This window comes from Camarhynchus parvulus, chromosome 13 (genome assembly GCF_901933205.1).
Source record: "Camarhynchus parvulus chromosome 13, STF_HiC, whole genome shotgun sequence".
Taxonomy (NCBI): domain Eukaryota; kingdom Metazoa; phylum Chordata; class Aves; order Passeriformes; family Thraupidae; genus Camarhynchus; species Camarhynchus parvulus.
In genome coordinates, this window is record NC_044583.1 from 3,336,223 (window position 1) to 3,349,179 (window position 12,957).

Below are 12,957 nucleotides of genomic sequence, written 5' to 3' on the forward strand. Positions count from 1 at the left end.
CACAGCAAGGCTGGGAGGCCAGGAAAAAGCCCTGTGCCATCCTCTCACCCTGCCTGGGGCAGAGGGGATGGTGCAGCTGCTGCTGGCCCTGGCATGGGCAGGGTGTCAGGTGGGTCCCCAGGCCAGGGGCCAGCAGGGTTCAAGGTGACCTGCAAAGCACAGGGTGCTCCTTGCCCCATGCATGGAGACATCCTGGGCTCCTCCTCACCTCCCCAGCCCTGCAGACCCCTGGGAAGGAGACCCTGGCTCTCCCCACTCCCATGGCAGCAGCTCAGCTGCACCCACCCACCCTTCCCCACAAATGGTGCCAGTTTGAGGCCCACCCTGCTCCAGGCAGGGAGATTCAGTTCCTTTGGGAGAGCAGGTGAGGCTCCAGCACAGAGCTGGCTGTGTGAGGCTTTGCCAGCACACCCAGCACACCTGAGTTCCCAGGGGAACACTCCGGGATGCTCCTGGCAGCCCAGCATTACCCAGGTACCAGGTGGGGATGAGATGACCCTTCCCTCCCCACCTGTCTGGGCAGGGATGCCCATGGCAGCCCCCTGGGAGAGCAGCTGGAACATTCCGGGCAGGAGGCAGCAGGGAGACCCCTGAAGAGGAAGGGGGATGCTCTGCCTCCACTGCAGGGGGAAACTGAGGCAGGGGAGGGCTGGGATGGGCCCACAGACTTGGCACAGCAAGGGGACCTAGAGCCAGCTTTTCCTGATCCTCCCCATCCAGAGGGGGGATGTCTGTCCCTGTTGGGGACAGACAGGATCCCTGTCCCCACTCTGTGCTGAGGACAGGGAGCAAAGGCAGAGCAGGAACACCCCTCTGCCCTGGCACACCCAGTATGGGACATGAGACGGGGTCACACCCACAGTGGGGTGCCCCCCAGCCCTCTCAGGAAGGATCCAGCCCCTCAAACTGGGGCTCAGCCCCAGAACAGCACTTAAACCACCCCCCAAACCACTGCTCAACCTCTGACCAGCACTCAGCGCCCTGAAATGGTGCTCAGCCACCCAAACTGGTGCTTGGTGGCCAAAGTGGCTCTCAGCCTCCCAAAATAGTGCTCAGCTCCCAAGCCAGGGCTCATCCCCCAAGCCAGCACTGAACCCCTGAGTGGGTGCTGAACACCCCGGGCAGGTGTTTGACCCCTGAGATGGTGCTCAGCCCTCCAAAACAGTGCCTGACCCCCAAGACAGGGCTCAGCCCCCTGAACCAGCCACTGAGCTGCTGCCCAGACCCCAAACTGGAGTTCAGGGCCCAAAACAGTGTCTGAGCCCCAAGCTGGTTCAGTCTCCTAAAATGCTCTTTGACTCTCAAGCTGGTGCTCAGTCCCCCAAAACACCAAAGCCCCAAATCAGTGCTTGAGCCCCAAGCCAGAACAATGCTTGGCCACCAAACCAGTTCCCAGCTCCCCGAAATGCTGCTTGACCCCCAAAGCCAGTGCTCAGCCCCCAAAAAGCCTTGTCCCAAAGGAGGGGTCACCACTCCATGGCCCCCCCAGGGACAGCCACTCCAGTTCCTCCCAGTACACCCACTGGTCACATGGTCCCTCAGAATGGCCAGACAGCCCTGAGGGGTTTTCCCAATTTCCTTTGGCCCTTCATCAGCAGAAGGACACAGGAACACCACGGCAGGGAAGCTGTGGGAAGGGACATGTCCCTCACTCTGTGTCCTGCCAGGGAGCCCCCTGACCCCTTTCCCATCATTTCCCAGGGGAGCAGCACCAGTGGGACAGACAGGATTCCCAGAGCTCTGCTGGGAGCCTCCCCAGCCCCAGAGCCATGGAGGGTGGGGGTCCTGGCCAAAGGTGAGGAATATCAGGCAGCAGGATGTCTCTGGTTATCCTGGGAGGGGGCTGCATGGTGGGATGGTTTGTGGGGTGCAGAGCAGGGACCTTGGGTGGGGTGAGAGCACACCCAGTCTCTAATGGAGGGGGCTGCTGGCTGTGGGGATGAACTCCCCAGTGCCAGGGGCCTTTCCAGCCCTGTCCAGCGGGATGAGCTGCTGAAGCCACCCCCACAGCTCAGTGCCAGCCATTCCCAGGATCAGGCTGGCAGTGGTTATGGATGTGGCTGTCCCCTAAAGCACCGACCACAGACAGCCTGGGGACCCCCAGGACTGGCCCCAGCTCCCCCAATCCCCCCAGCTTTGGCACTCCAGAGCCCCAGACACAGCCCCATCCCTGCCCCATCTCACATCCCTCCCTGCTGCCCCCCACCCCTAATCGAACTGGCTGCTGCACAGACTCATCCCAGTTTAATCTTCACGGTGCATCAGGCACGGAGGGGAAAAACACAACGATTTTCCTTTTTTTTTTTTTTTTGGGTCTTAATCTTCACCTGGGGTCAGATTTACCAATCCTCCCACTAATCCCCCAACGCCTTCGCAAAGCAAAGGGCCCCCTCCTCCAGCAGCGCCGCGGAGCCAGCCCAGGGAGCACCCATAGCCCCAGGGTGCCTCGGGATTAGCGCTCCAGGTGACTCCAATTTTTCCCAACGAGGTGGCAATAAATGTTTTTAAAGGCTTTTTTATTTAAGGAATCTGAATGTGAGGGCAGGAGGAGGGAGATCACACGGTGGTGAGGAGATAGAGGCAGAGCCTGGGAGTCTTGGCTCCACTGACAGGCTCAGGTTTGGGGGAAATACTCAGGGAAAGGATGAAAAACCATTCTTAGAGAGGATTCCATGCCATCCCCTGCCTCAGTTTACCCGTGTGTAGAGATGAAAGGGGGGGACTCAGATGGCACCAGCTGGCCCTGAACAACCTCCAGCCACCCCCAGGGGCAGGACTGGGCACCACCCCGGCCCTGCAGGTGTGGGGACAAGAGTTCCTGTGGATGTGGGGGTTCTGGGATCCCTGTGGATGGGGGGACACGGGGGGGGCTCTGCAGAAGGGGGGCAGGCAGAGCAGGGGGGTTTGTGCATGGGAGGCTCTGCAGAGAGGGACAACAGGGATCTGCATATGGGGGGACAGGGGGCCCTGCAGAGGAGGGGACACGGAGCTTTGAAGATGAAGGGACAGGGCTCTCAGCAGAACAGGGGGACAGGGGTGCCTGGAGGCAGGAGGGAACATGGGGGGCTTTGAAGATGGGGGCACAGGAGTCCCTAAAGAAGTGGGGACAGGAGTCCCTATTGATGAAGAGACAGGGGCCTCTGGTAAAAGGGGGATGGGGGCTTTGCAGGTGAGGAGGGGACAAGGGGGACAGGGTTCCCTGCAGAAGGAGGGGACAGGGGCCCTAAGTGGGGACAGGGGTCCCTATTGATGAAGAGACAAGAGACATCTCTAAAAGGGGGATGGGGGCTTTGCAGATGAGGAGGGGACAAGGGCAACAAGGTTCCCTGCAGAAGGAGGGGACAGGAGCCCTGGCAGATTGAGAGGGACAGAGGAGAGGGGTCTCTGCAGAAGGAGAGATCGGAGATCCTTGCAGGTGGGGGGGACAAGGGTCTTGCAGACAGGAGAGGGACAGAGGTGCCTGCAGATAGGGGAGACACAGATCCCTACAAATCACACCAACCTCCCTCCCGCTGTGCCCCGCTCCCCCCGGGGCTGCCCCAGCTCTGCAGCGCACACAGCCGGGCTCGGAGGGAGCGGGGGCTGTGCCCAGCCCGAGCCCCGCGGGCGGCGCGGAGCGGGGATGGCAGCGCGGCCCCCGCCCGGCACGGCGCACGCTCCGCCCGGCCGCACCGCCGCGCCAGCCTGGAATTTGCAAGCTGTCCTGATGCATTAAAGCGCAAACGCCTGGCGTCCGGCTCCCAGCCCCGTGCCCGGCTGTGCCTGCCCACGGCAGCCCCTCCCCGGGGACGCCGGTGCGGGGCCAGCTGTCCCCAAGGGCGCCCACAGCCACCATCATCATCATCTTCATCCTGCACGGTTGTTTCTTCCCCCCCAGCCCCAGCTTTAAATAGGGAATGGGGAGATGGTGCCAGGCTCATGCTGTCACCGTGGGGAGGCAGGGGACACTAGGGACATCAAGAGCGGAGGGTCCCCAGCAGTGCTGGCATGGGTGACAGTGGAGCCCCTTCCAGCCCACGCTGTGCCAGCCCAGGGCATGGAGGGAACGGGGAGAAACAGACAGACACGGATGGACAGATGGATGGGATGCTGTGCTTGCCATCCCAGGGACAGAGAGATGGGACCCAAGGTGAGTGCCATGGCAGCCCTGCCAGGACCACGCTGGAGAGCCAGACTCAGAAGGGCTGCAGAACCCTTGGACAGCCCCCACACCTGGGGATAGCAGGGTATCCCCCCCTCTCCTTCAGCCTTACTCACACTGCACCCCTCCAAGCTCACTCCCTGCACTGGGAACTTCCCGTGGGTGCAGGAGGGACAGCCCAATTCACAGTTCAGCGTCCAGCCAGCACCTCCCATCCCACATCTCCCACCCTGATGCCTTTCAGATTCCCTCAGACTCCCCAAAACCAGTGTCACATGTGCCATGGGATCCCCTGAGCGAGTCCACAGGGGGAGGACTGGGCACCTGCCAAGGGTGGGGGCACAGGGGACACCCCAATCCCTGGCACACACTCACCCCACACCCACGCACCCAGTGATGCTCCCAAGTGGTTCAAGAGCCCCGGTGGCCAGCAGGACACGCTCCCTGCCCAGCCGGGCAGGATGGGCTCAGCCGGCCGTGCCCAGCCCGGCCGGAACCGCGGAACAGCAGCAGCGGGACGCCGCGGGAGGAGGGAGCGGCTGGAACAGGAGTGTGAAGAAACGGCTCTTGCGTGCTCTGTCCGAGCCAGCTAACGAGGCCATATTTGAAATGCCTCGCATACCTCCGGTCATCAGATTAGTGAGATGCAGAAGGTAAAGCAGAGGGCAAGAGCAGCGCGCCCGGCTCCGGCAGCGATCCCGGGAACTGGGGCAAAGCCCCCGGCGGGCAGTGCCCAGGGACAGAGAGTGCCCAGGGGCACGGTGCCCACGGGCGGGCAGAGAGAGCCCAGGGGCAGAGAGAGCCCAGGGGCAGAGAGAGCCCACGGGCACGGTGCCCACGGGCGGGCAGAGAGAGCCCAGGGGCAGAGAGCCCACGGGCACGGTGCCCACGGGCGGGCAGAGAGAGCCCAGGGGCAGAGAGAGCCCACGGGCACGGTGCCCACGGGCGGGCAGAGAGAGCCCAGGGGCACCCCGGCAGTAACGAGTGCTGGGAGCTCCTCCCTGCTGGGATCCCGGCAGATGCAGAAGGGAAAGGTGGGGAAGGATAACCCAAGGTGCTGCCACGTCCTGGCCACCAGCCACTGCCACCTCCCCATGGCCCAGGTGAGGCCTGGAGCTGCTGAAAAACCTTTCAGCGTTTTACAGGGGCTTACAGGAAAGTCAGAGAGGGACTTTTCAGCAGGGTCTGTCATGAGAGGACAAGAAGTGAGGGTTGTAAACTAAAAGAGGGAAGTTTGGGATTGGATATTAGGAAGAATTCTTCCCTGTGAGGGTGGTGAGGCACAGATTGCCCAGAGAAGCTGTGGATACCACATCCCTGGAAGTGCTCAAGGCCAGGTAGGATGGGGCTTGGGGCAATCTGGGACGGTGGAAGGTGTCCCTGCCCATGGCAGGGGCTGTAACTAAATGACCTTTACAGTCCCTTCCTGCCCTTTAAGGTCCCTTCCTGCCCAAACTGTTCTAGGAGTCTATAGAAGGAGCAAGATCCCACAGAGCCTCCAAGCATCATGTGTGGGCACAGCTCACCCGCCCTTCCCAAATCTGCTTGGGCATGAATGGTCCCCCCTGGCCCTGCTGCGGGTCCAGGAGTGGCAGGAGAGCAGGAGCTGCCTCTGAGCAGCGAGTGGGTGCAGAGGAATAAGAGCCCTTACAGGGTAAGAGCACCTGGATCTGCAGACACTTGGGACCCTTCAGGGTTGGGATGTCCAATTGGGAATGTCTCAGATTTCAGGATGTTCAAATGGGACACTGGGCTTGGATGTGGACCCCAAAATCCCATCTCTGAGGGAGAGAAAGAGGCACAAAGAGAAAGAGGCACAAGGGCAAGTCCCAGCAAAGAGAAGTGAGATCCAATGACACCAAGACCCTTGGGGACACCAAGAAAGAACCTGGAGGCTGGGTGGATGGAGCTGCATTGCTTGGTTGGGCATGGACAACTCCAACAGAAGACTGCAGGAGACAGATATTGCCCAGATATCAGAAAGTGGAGCACAGGCATGGACTCAGGGCAGATTTGCAGAGGCAAAAGCAAAACATCACCAAACAAGGGCTGCTTCCAACCACAGTGAACCACCCATGCAGCAGGAGGTGCCCAGGGAACAGCAGCACCAGAGCAGGCTGGAGAGGAACATGCCCAGTCTCATCACAAACCCAGTCCCCATTCCAGAGGCACCAACCCAGGGAGCTCAGCACGCGCTCAGTGAACGTGTGCCAGGGGCAGCCGAGGGCACCACGGGTGGCAGCAGCCACCAGAAGCCACTGGAGTCACCCCCAAGGCCAGGAGAGCACTGCTCCCAGCCCTGCCACCAGCCAGGTGACAACCAGACCCTGGGGATGGAGCCCATCTCAGAAGTGACAGGGTCACCTCACCCTGTGGGCAGGTCCCACCCGTCACCCCCAGTGTCCCCACTGAAATGTCACAGGGCTGGCACAGGGCAGGGCCAGTAAGCCCAGCCCTCTCCAGCTCCCACCTCTCAGGGCTGGCAGGGTGGGGATGGGAAAGCACATCCTGCTTGGAAAACCAGAAAACAGCTTTTCTTTTTTCATTCTTTGCCACCGCTTCCAGGGTCACAGCTGACACAGATCCTGCCGTGGCCAGGCCACCACACTGCCAGCATCACTGAGGGGAGGTGATGCATCCTCATCCTGCCTGCACCAAGGATGTCCCAGCTCAGGAATGGAGGTGCTCTGGTACAAGTGACACTGCTCCAGGACACTGCTCCAGGACAAGGACATCCAGGCAGACCCACACATCCCAAAGCAAGCCCACAGCCTGGGAGCCATTAGCCCAGCCCCTTCCATGCCATAACCATGGATGGTGGGAACCAGGGACACCAAGGCAGCCACTGGGAAACCTCCTGACCTCAAAAATCCTTTTATGCACATAATCACAGGCTGTCACCCACGTGCAGCACAGGCTGTCATCTCAGACCATCAACACACTCCACCTGCTTGCAGGCCTTGGGAAAAGACAAGCAGGGATGAAATCACTCTGAAGATGTAAGGGACCAGCACTCCAGCACCCCAAAAGGACAGACTGTGGGGTGGGCACATCACCAGCACTGAGATGGTGACAGACCCCAAAGCTTTTTGGCTGTGGATGTCAGGTGCCTGAGGGCCCAAGGCCAGGGTAAACGTGTCCTCTGGACTTTCCCAAAGGCAAAGGGACCCCCAGGTCACCCTCAGCCACTCCCTGGGGTCACACTGTCCTGCTGCCTGCTGTCCCTGGAGCTCTCCTGGGGCTTCAGCCCCATGGGTGTCCCAAGGGATACAGGACATGGGTAGGGATGCAGGCTGCTCCTCACCCACATGTCCTGATGCTCCCCAGCATGGCAAGTGCAGCCTCCCCACCAGGACATGTCCCTCTGCTGAAGGCAGAGCTGATCCCCACGGCAGAGCCACTGCTGAGCAGCAGCAAACTCACATTTCCTCCTGGGATTTCCCACTGGCCACCTTTGGAGGTGGTTCCCCCTCCGGCCACCCCTCTGCCCACACATTTCTCCCCTCCTGCCCCTCCCACACCAGTGCTCCCTGCACCAAAGCCCAGAATGGTTTGGGTTGGAAGTGACCTTAAAGCTCCTCTCCTTTCACCCCCCTGCCATGGGCAGGGACACCTTCCACTGAGCTTGGGTGCTCCAAGCCCTGCCCAGCCTGGCCTTGGACACTGCCAGGGATCCGGGGGCAGCCACAGCTGCTCTGGACACCCTGTGCCAGGGCCTGCCCACCTCAGTGTAAAACATTTCTTCCCTATGTAAGTTAACCCTGACCTGTTACAGTTCAAAACTCTCACCCCTTGTGCTCTCACTCCAGGCCCTTGTCCAAAGTCCCTCTACAGCTCTCTTGAAACTCCTTTGAGCACTGGAAGGAGCTGTGAGGTCTCCCTGTGGCCTTCTCTACTCCAGGCTGAACATGCCCAGCCTGTCTCCAGAGCAGAGGGGCTCCAGCCCTTGGATCATCTCTGCGGCCTCCTCTGGACCTGCTCCAACAGGCCCCACATCTGTCTGTGCTGGGGATGCCACAGCTGGATGTGGTGCCCCAAGGGGGACTCCCCAGAGCAGAACAGAGCACAGGGAGCACCCCCTGCTCACCCTGCTGCCCGTGGTGCAGCCCAGGACACACTCACCTTTCTGGGCTGCCAGTGCACGGTGCCGGCTCATGTCCTATCTGTCACCCACCAGCACCCCCAGTCATTTTCTGCCGGGCTGCTCCCAGCCCATCCATTCCCCCAGCTGGGCCGGGGCTGGGGCTGTCCCCACACAGCTGCAAGATCCTGCACTGGGCATGGCTGAACCTGCCACCTTCCTCTTTCCCCATCACCTGCCTGCCAGGAAAGCAGCCAATGCCACACACCAGCATCTCCATCCCTTCCCCAGCCACCACAGCCCATCCACTCTCATGTCCCCAGCTGGGTGGAGGGCCAGCCTCTACCTGGGGCAGTGGCTCCCATCCTGCTCCCCATCCTGGATGAGTTTCAAGAGCACCAATCACTTTGGGGACACCCATGCCCCACGCCTGGCTCTGTGCAGGGAGGTGGCTGCAAGGGGCAGCAGCGACAACTGGGAGTCCCACAAGACCCCCCCCATGCTCCAGGGAGTCACAGCTGAGTCAGGGGGAAAGGAAGGGGAAAGGAGAAGGAAAAAAAGAAACAAGCCTTTTGAGTGCAATATTTTAGTTGAGCACCAGAGCATGAGTAAAGGAGGGAGCTTTTCGTGGTCTGGTGAGTTTAAGCTATGAGCTGAAAGTTTAACTATTAATACACTTAATCAAGAGGTTGTTCCTACAGCCAGGATTTGGGAAAACAAAACAGGGAGGCAGGAGAACAGTGGCATCGCTGTGGCCACCCCAGGGAATGTCCCTGCTGGGGGAGGTGGAGGGTCCAGGACCAGCTGGGGCTGGATCCAGCCTCGGCCCAGCCCTGCATGGGCACACAGGAGGTGCCAGGTGCCGGCTGCCAGGGCCAGCACCCTGGATCCGGCCATCCCCCCAGTGCCCCACACAGCAGATTGGTCAGAGGGGACAGTTTTGGGGAGAGAATGCCACCCCCAAACCCTGCAGCATCCCCAGGGCCCAGACAAGCAGCACCTGCACTGCTGCCACCTGCCTGAACGGTCCTGGTGACACCGGGGGACGCCGGTGGGCGAGGGACCCCCAGGGCCGGGGATCCCCTAAACACCCCCCACACCTCCACAGCGTCTCCTCTGGCCCAAAGCTCTGCCCCAGAGGAGGAAGAGGAGGGACAGGCTGAATGTCGGGGCGCAGCAGGCAGAGCTCCGTGGCAGGGGCAGAGGCAGGAGCGGGCGGTGCGGGCAGTGCCTGGCAGCGCGGCGCCGGCTGCCCGCATCCCCACCACAAAATCCATGTCAAGGACGCCTCGGCCGGCTCCTGCCTCTTCCCAGCGAGGCGGGGGGAGGACACGGGGACATTCGTGACGCCCGGCACAACGCCCCCCACCCCCTGCCTGCCCATCCCGCCCGGCACGCAGCTCCCCCCGGCCCTGCCCCCGGGGCCACCGAGCCCCGAACGGCGCCGGGACCAACTTCTGAGCGGCACCGGCGGCTCCTTTGTTACTTTGCTTTTGTTGTCACACGCCGGCGCGTCCCCGTCCCCATCGTCCCGTCACCGTGTCCCCCCCCACGTCCCTCCCACAGCCCCCCCCAGGCGGCGTCCCCGAGGTCAGGGCGCGACATCTGCCAGCGCGACGGGGCGACGCCGCTACCGGCACCGGGGAGGGGGCGCAGCGCCGGGGGCATCTCCGGGGGCATCTCCGGGGTACCCGCGCGGGGACACTCGGGGTCACCCCGACGGCGATGCGCTGCGGCGGCCCCGCGGGGGCCGCTGCAGGAGCCGTTTCCCCAAAGCTGTTCCCGCTGGGAACGCGAAGGACGGACGGACGGACAGACAGACGGAGGGACGGAGCGAGGTTTCCATGCCTACCAGCGCTCCCGCTGAGCGGGACCTCGGGGAGAGTCACCCCCCCTTTTCCCATCCGACCCCCCTGGCCTCGGCCCTGCCGGGGGATGCAGCGCAGCCCGCGGGCAGCAGCGGGGCCCGGGGAACGCGGGGGGCTGGGGAGGCCGGAGGGGTCCCGGTCCCCCCGCAGCCCCAGGTGCGGCCCCGCCGCCGGGCTGGGGGCCGGGGGGCGCGGACAAAGCGGCACAAAGGGGCCGCTGACACAGCAGGGCCCGTTTCCAGAGAAACAAAACTTCCGCCGGCCCCGGCTCCGCGCCCCAGGTAGCCGGGATGGGCATCCCCCCCAGGCCCCCCCAAAGCCGGCCTCACCCGCCCTCCCGCAGCACGGCATCCCTCATCATTCCGCCGGCCCCCCCGGCACGGAGCGGCGGGGGGTGAAGGTTGCCCGGCCGGGTCAGCGCACACGCGGGGCCGTTACCGCAGGATGTGCGCGCAGCTTTGTTTGTGCGTGGGATGGGCCCCCCTCCATGCCCATCCCACCCCCTAACCCCCCATGCCAGCCCCCCAGCCTCCTCTCCCCAATCAATCATCCCAGCAAAGAATAACCCGACCCGAAGCAGCCCCGGCCCCGCAGGAAGGACGCTGCCGGCTGCGGGATGCGGTGGAAAAAAAAATAGGAATAATAAAATTAAAATAAAAGGAAAAAAACCAACAACAACAACAAAACGCCCCACACCTCCGTAGGGCGCATGGGGCCGCGGTTCGGCGGAGTTTGAGGCCGTAATTCCCAAATTCGGGTCCAATCCACAGCCCCCACGGTGGTTTAGGGGCCGGTGGCACCGAACGAGGGATGTTCCACGGCGCGACCGCGGCGGCTCGATGGGTGTCGGGGAGCGGGGGGCACCCTCCCCGCCGGGGCTGGGGCAGCAGGGGGTTTGGGAATCCCGTCTGACGGCGGAGCGGGGCGGGGGGGTTCGCCGGGAACGGGGGGATGATAAAGTTGGGTGAGTTGTCGCACATGGCTGGGCGATGGCGAGCGGCGCCGCTCCCACGGCCACCCCGCGCCCCGGCACCGGCGGCGGAGCCGAACTGCCGCGGGAGCCCGGCGCGCCCCGGCGAGGCGGCGGCGACCCACGCGCGGTCACCGGCGCAGGGCGGGGGTTCCCCCGCGCCCCCCACGCGAGCCCCGCCGCGGGTGGCACCGCCGGCCCCGCTGCCCACCGCCTCCCCCGGCGCCGCCGCCCCCGCCGCCCCCGGCCCCGCCGCCACCATTGTCACCCGGGAAACCACCGGGCGCTGCCGCGGCGGTCCGGGGCGGCGGGGGAGCCGTGGGGGCTCACTCCATCCCTGCCCGCGGCTCCCGGCGCATCCCCGCCGGGCTGCGGGTACCGGCAGGGGTTCGGTCGCACCGAGAAAAACTTTGCTCGTTACCCCGACGTTCCCCCCTTCCCCTCCCATCCCCGGGAAGCGGCGGGGCCGCTCGGGCGCCGCGCAGGCAGCACCGGCCGGGCCCGACGCGGGCAGGCGGGCAGGCGGCCAGCTCCGGCCCCGCCGCCGCCGCGGGCAGCCCGGGCACGGCGCCGGGCAGCGGGGCGAGCCGCGGATCCCCCCGCCAAACTTTTTCTTCTCCGCCACCTCCCCTTTCTCCAAGAGCCCCCGACACCCCCAGCCCAACTCCGCCGCCGGAGCGCCCCGGGGGCCGGCAGCGAGCGGCGGTCCGGGAGCCGCCGCGCTGCGGGCAGCGCTGCCGGGAGCGGCGGGGGCTGCCCGGGAGCCGGGAAAGGGGCAGGAGGGGAAGGGAGCGGGGTAGGGAGGGAGGTCAGCACCTGCCCGGGGCCGGGGCCGGGGCCGGGGCCGGGTAGCCGAGGCGGGCTCGGTGCCTCGCCGCCGCCGCACACCCACCTCCACATCGCCGCTCGCTCTGGGAGTGCGCAGCCCCCCGCTCCGCGCTGCACGGCGCTGCCGCCGCCGCCGCCGCTGCCCGCGGCTGCCGGCAAAACCCGGACCGGACCGGGCCGAGCGCCCCGCGCCGCCGGACACCGCGACGCGCCGCGACACGACACGACACGCCGCGCGCGCCCCCGCCGCCCCGCGCGCGCGCCGCCAACGCCCGGCTCGCCCGACCCCCAGCGCCGAGCGGCGACACCCAGCCCCGGGGCACCGCCACCCCCGCCGTGTCACCGAGCCGTGCGACAGCCCACCCCGCGCGTGGGGACACGGCGCGACCCTCGTGTCCCGCCCACCCCCCGCGGGGTTTATCCCGCTGTGACCCCCGTGTCTCATCTCTACCCCTCCGTGGTGTGCCCGCCCGCGCCCGTGTCCCAGCTGCCCCCATGGGTGTCACCGTGGTGTGTCCCCTCGTGTCCCCGATGCCCTCTCATGGGTGTCACTGTGCACCCCACACGGGTGTTGCTGTGGTGTGTCGCCCACCGTGTCCCAGCTGCCTCCGCCTTGTCCCCCGAGTGTCACCGTGGTGTCCCAACCCCTCATGTCACACCTGGAGTGTGTCCCCCATGTCCCATCCACCCCCACGGATGCCATCCTGTTCGTACTCCCTCCATGTCCCACCTGTCCCCCACAGGTTTCACCCCACTGTGCACCCCGTGTCCTGGCCGCAGCCATGGGTGCAGCATGATGTCCCCTCCAGCTCGGTGTGTCTCCCCTAATCCCCAGCAATGCCCAGTGGGATGTCACCATCCTGACTATGATTGTCACCATCCTCTCTCTGGGCTGTCACCATCCTGTCTCTGGGGTGTCACCCAACTGTGCCTCCTCCTCCCCGCTGTACCCCGAGGGGTGACGCCCCCATGTGCACCCACATCCCCAGAATGTTCCTCATCCGTCTGTCCCTCTGCGGGGTGCACATCCCTCTGTCCATTCCCCCCCTGCATGTGCTCCACGCCTCGT

General features: G+C 64.5%; 2 protein-coding genes across 3 annotated transcripts in view; both read right to left on the reverse strand.

Annotated features, from left to right (window-relative positions):
* The window catches only part of CXXC5 (CXXC finger protein 5), a 36,123-nt gene extending 24,109 nt beyond the window's left edge, over positions 1–12,014 (reverse strand). The window contains exon 1 of one of the 2 annotated variants that reach the window (XM_030957705.1): positions 11,953–12,014. The gene's annotated coding sequence lies outside the window, so the exon portion shown is untranslated. Of the gene's footprint in view, positions 1–11,876; positions 11,916–11,952 lie in introns of those variants that run through there. The other variant, XM_030957706.1, reaches the window with a different exon arrangement.
* The window catches only part of LOC115908841 (collagen alpha-1(I) chain-like), a 29,718-nt gene extending 17,385 nt beyond the window's left edge, over positions 1–12,333 (reverse strand). Inside the window, exons 1-2 of the mRNA XM_030957701.1 lie at positions 10,787–12,333; positions 10,075–10,265 (exon numbers count right to left, since the gene is read on the reverse strand). Of these exons, the coding sequence (XP_030813561.1) occupies positions 10,075–10,265; positions 10,787–12,333 (1,738 nt within the window). The remainder of the gene's footprint in view (positions 1–10,074; positions 10,266–10,786) is intronic.
* Between the last annotated feature and the right edge of the window lie 624 nt (positions 12,334–12,957).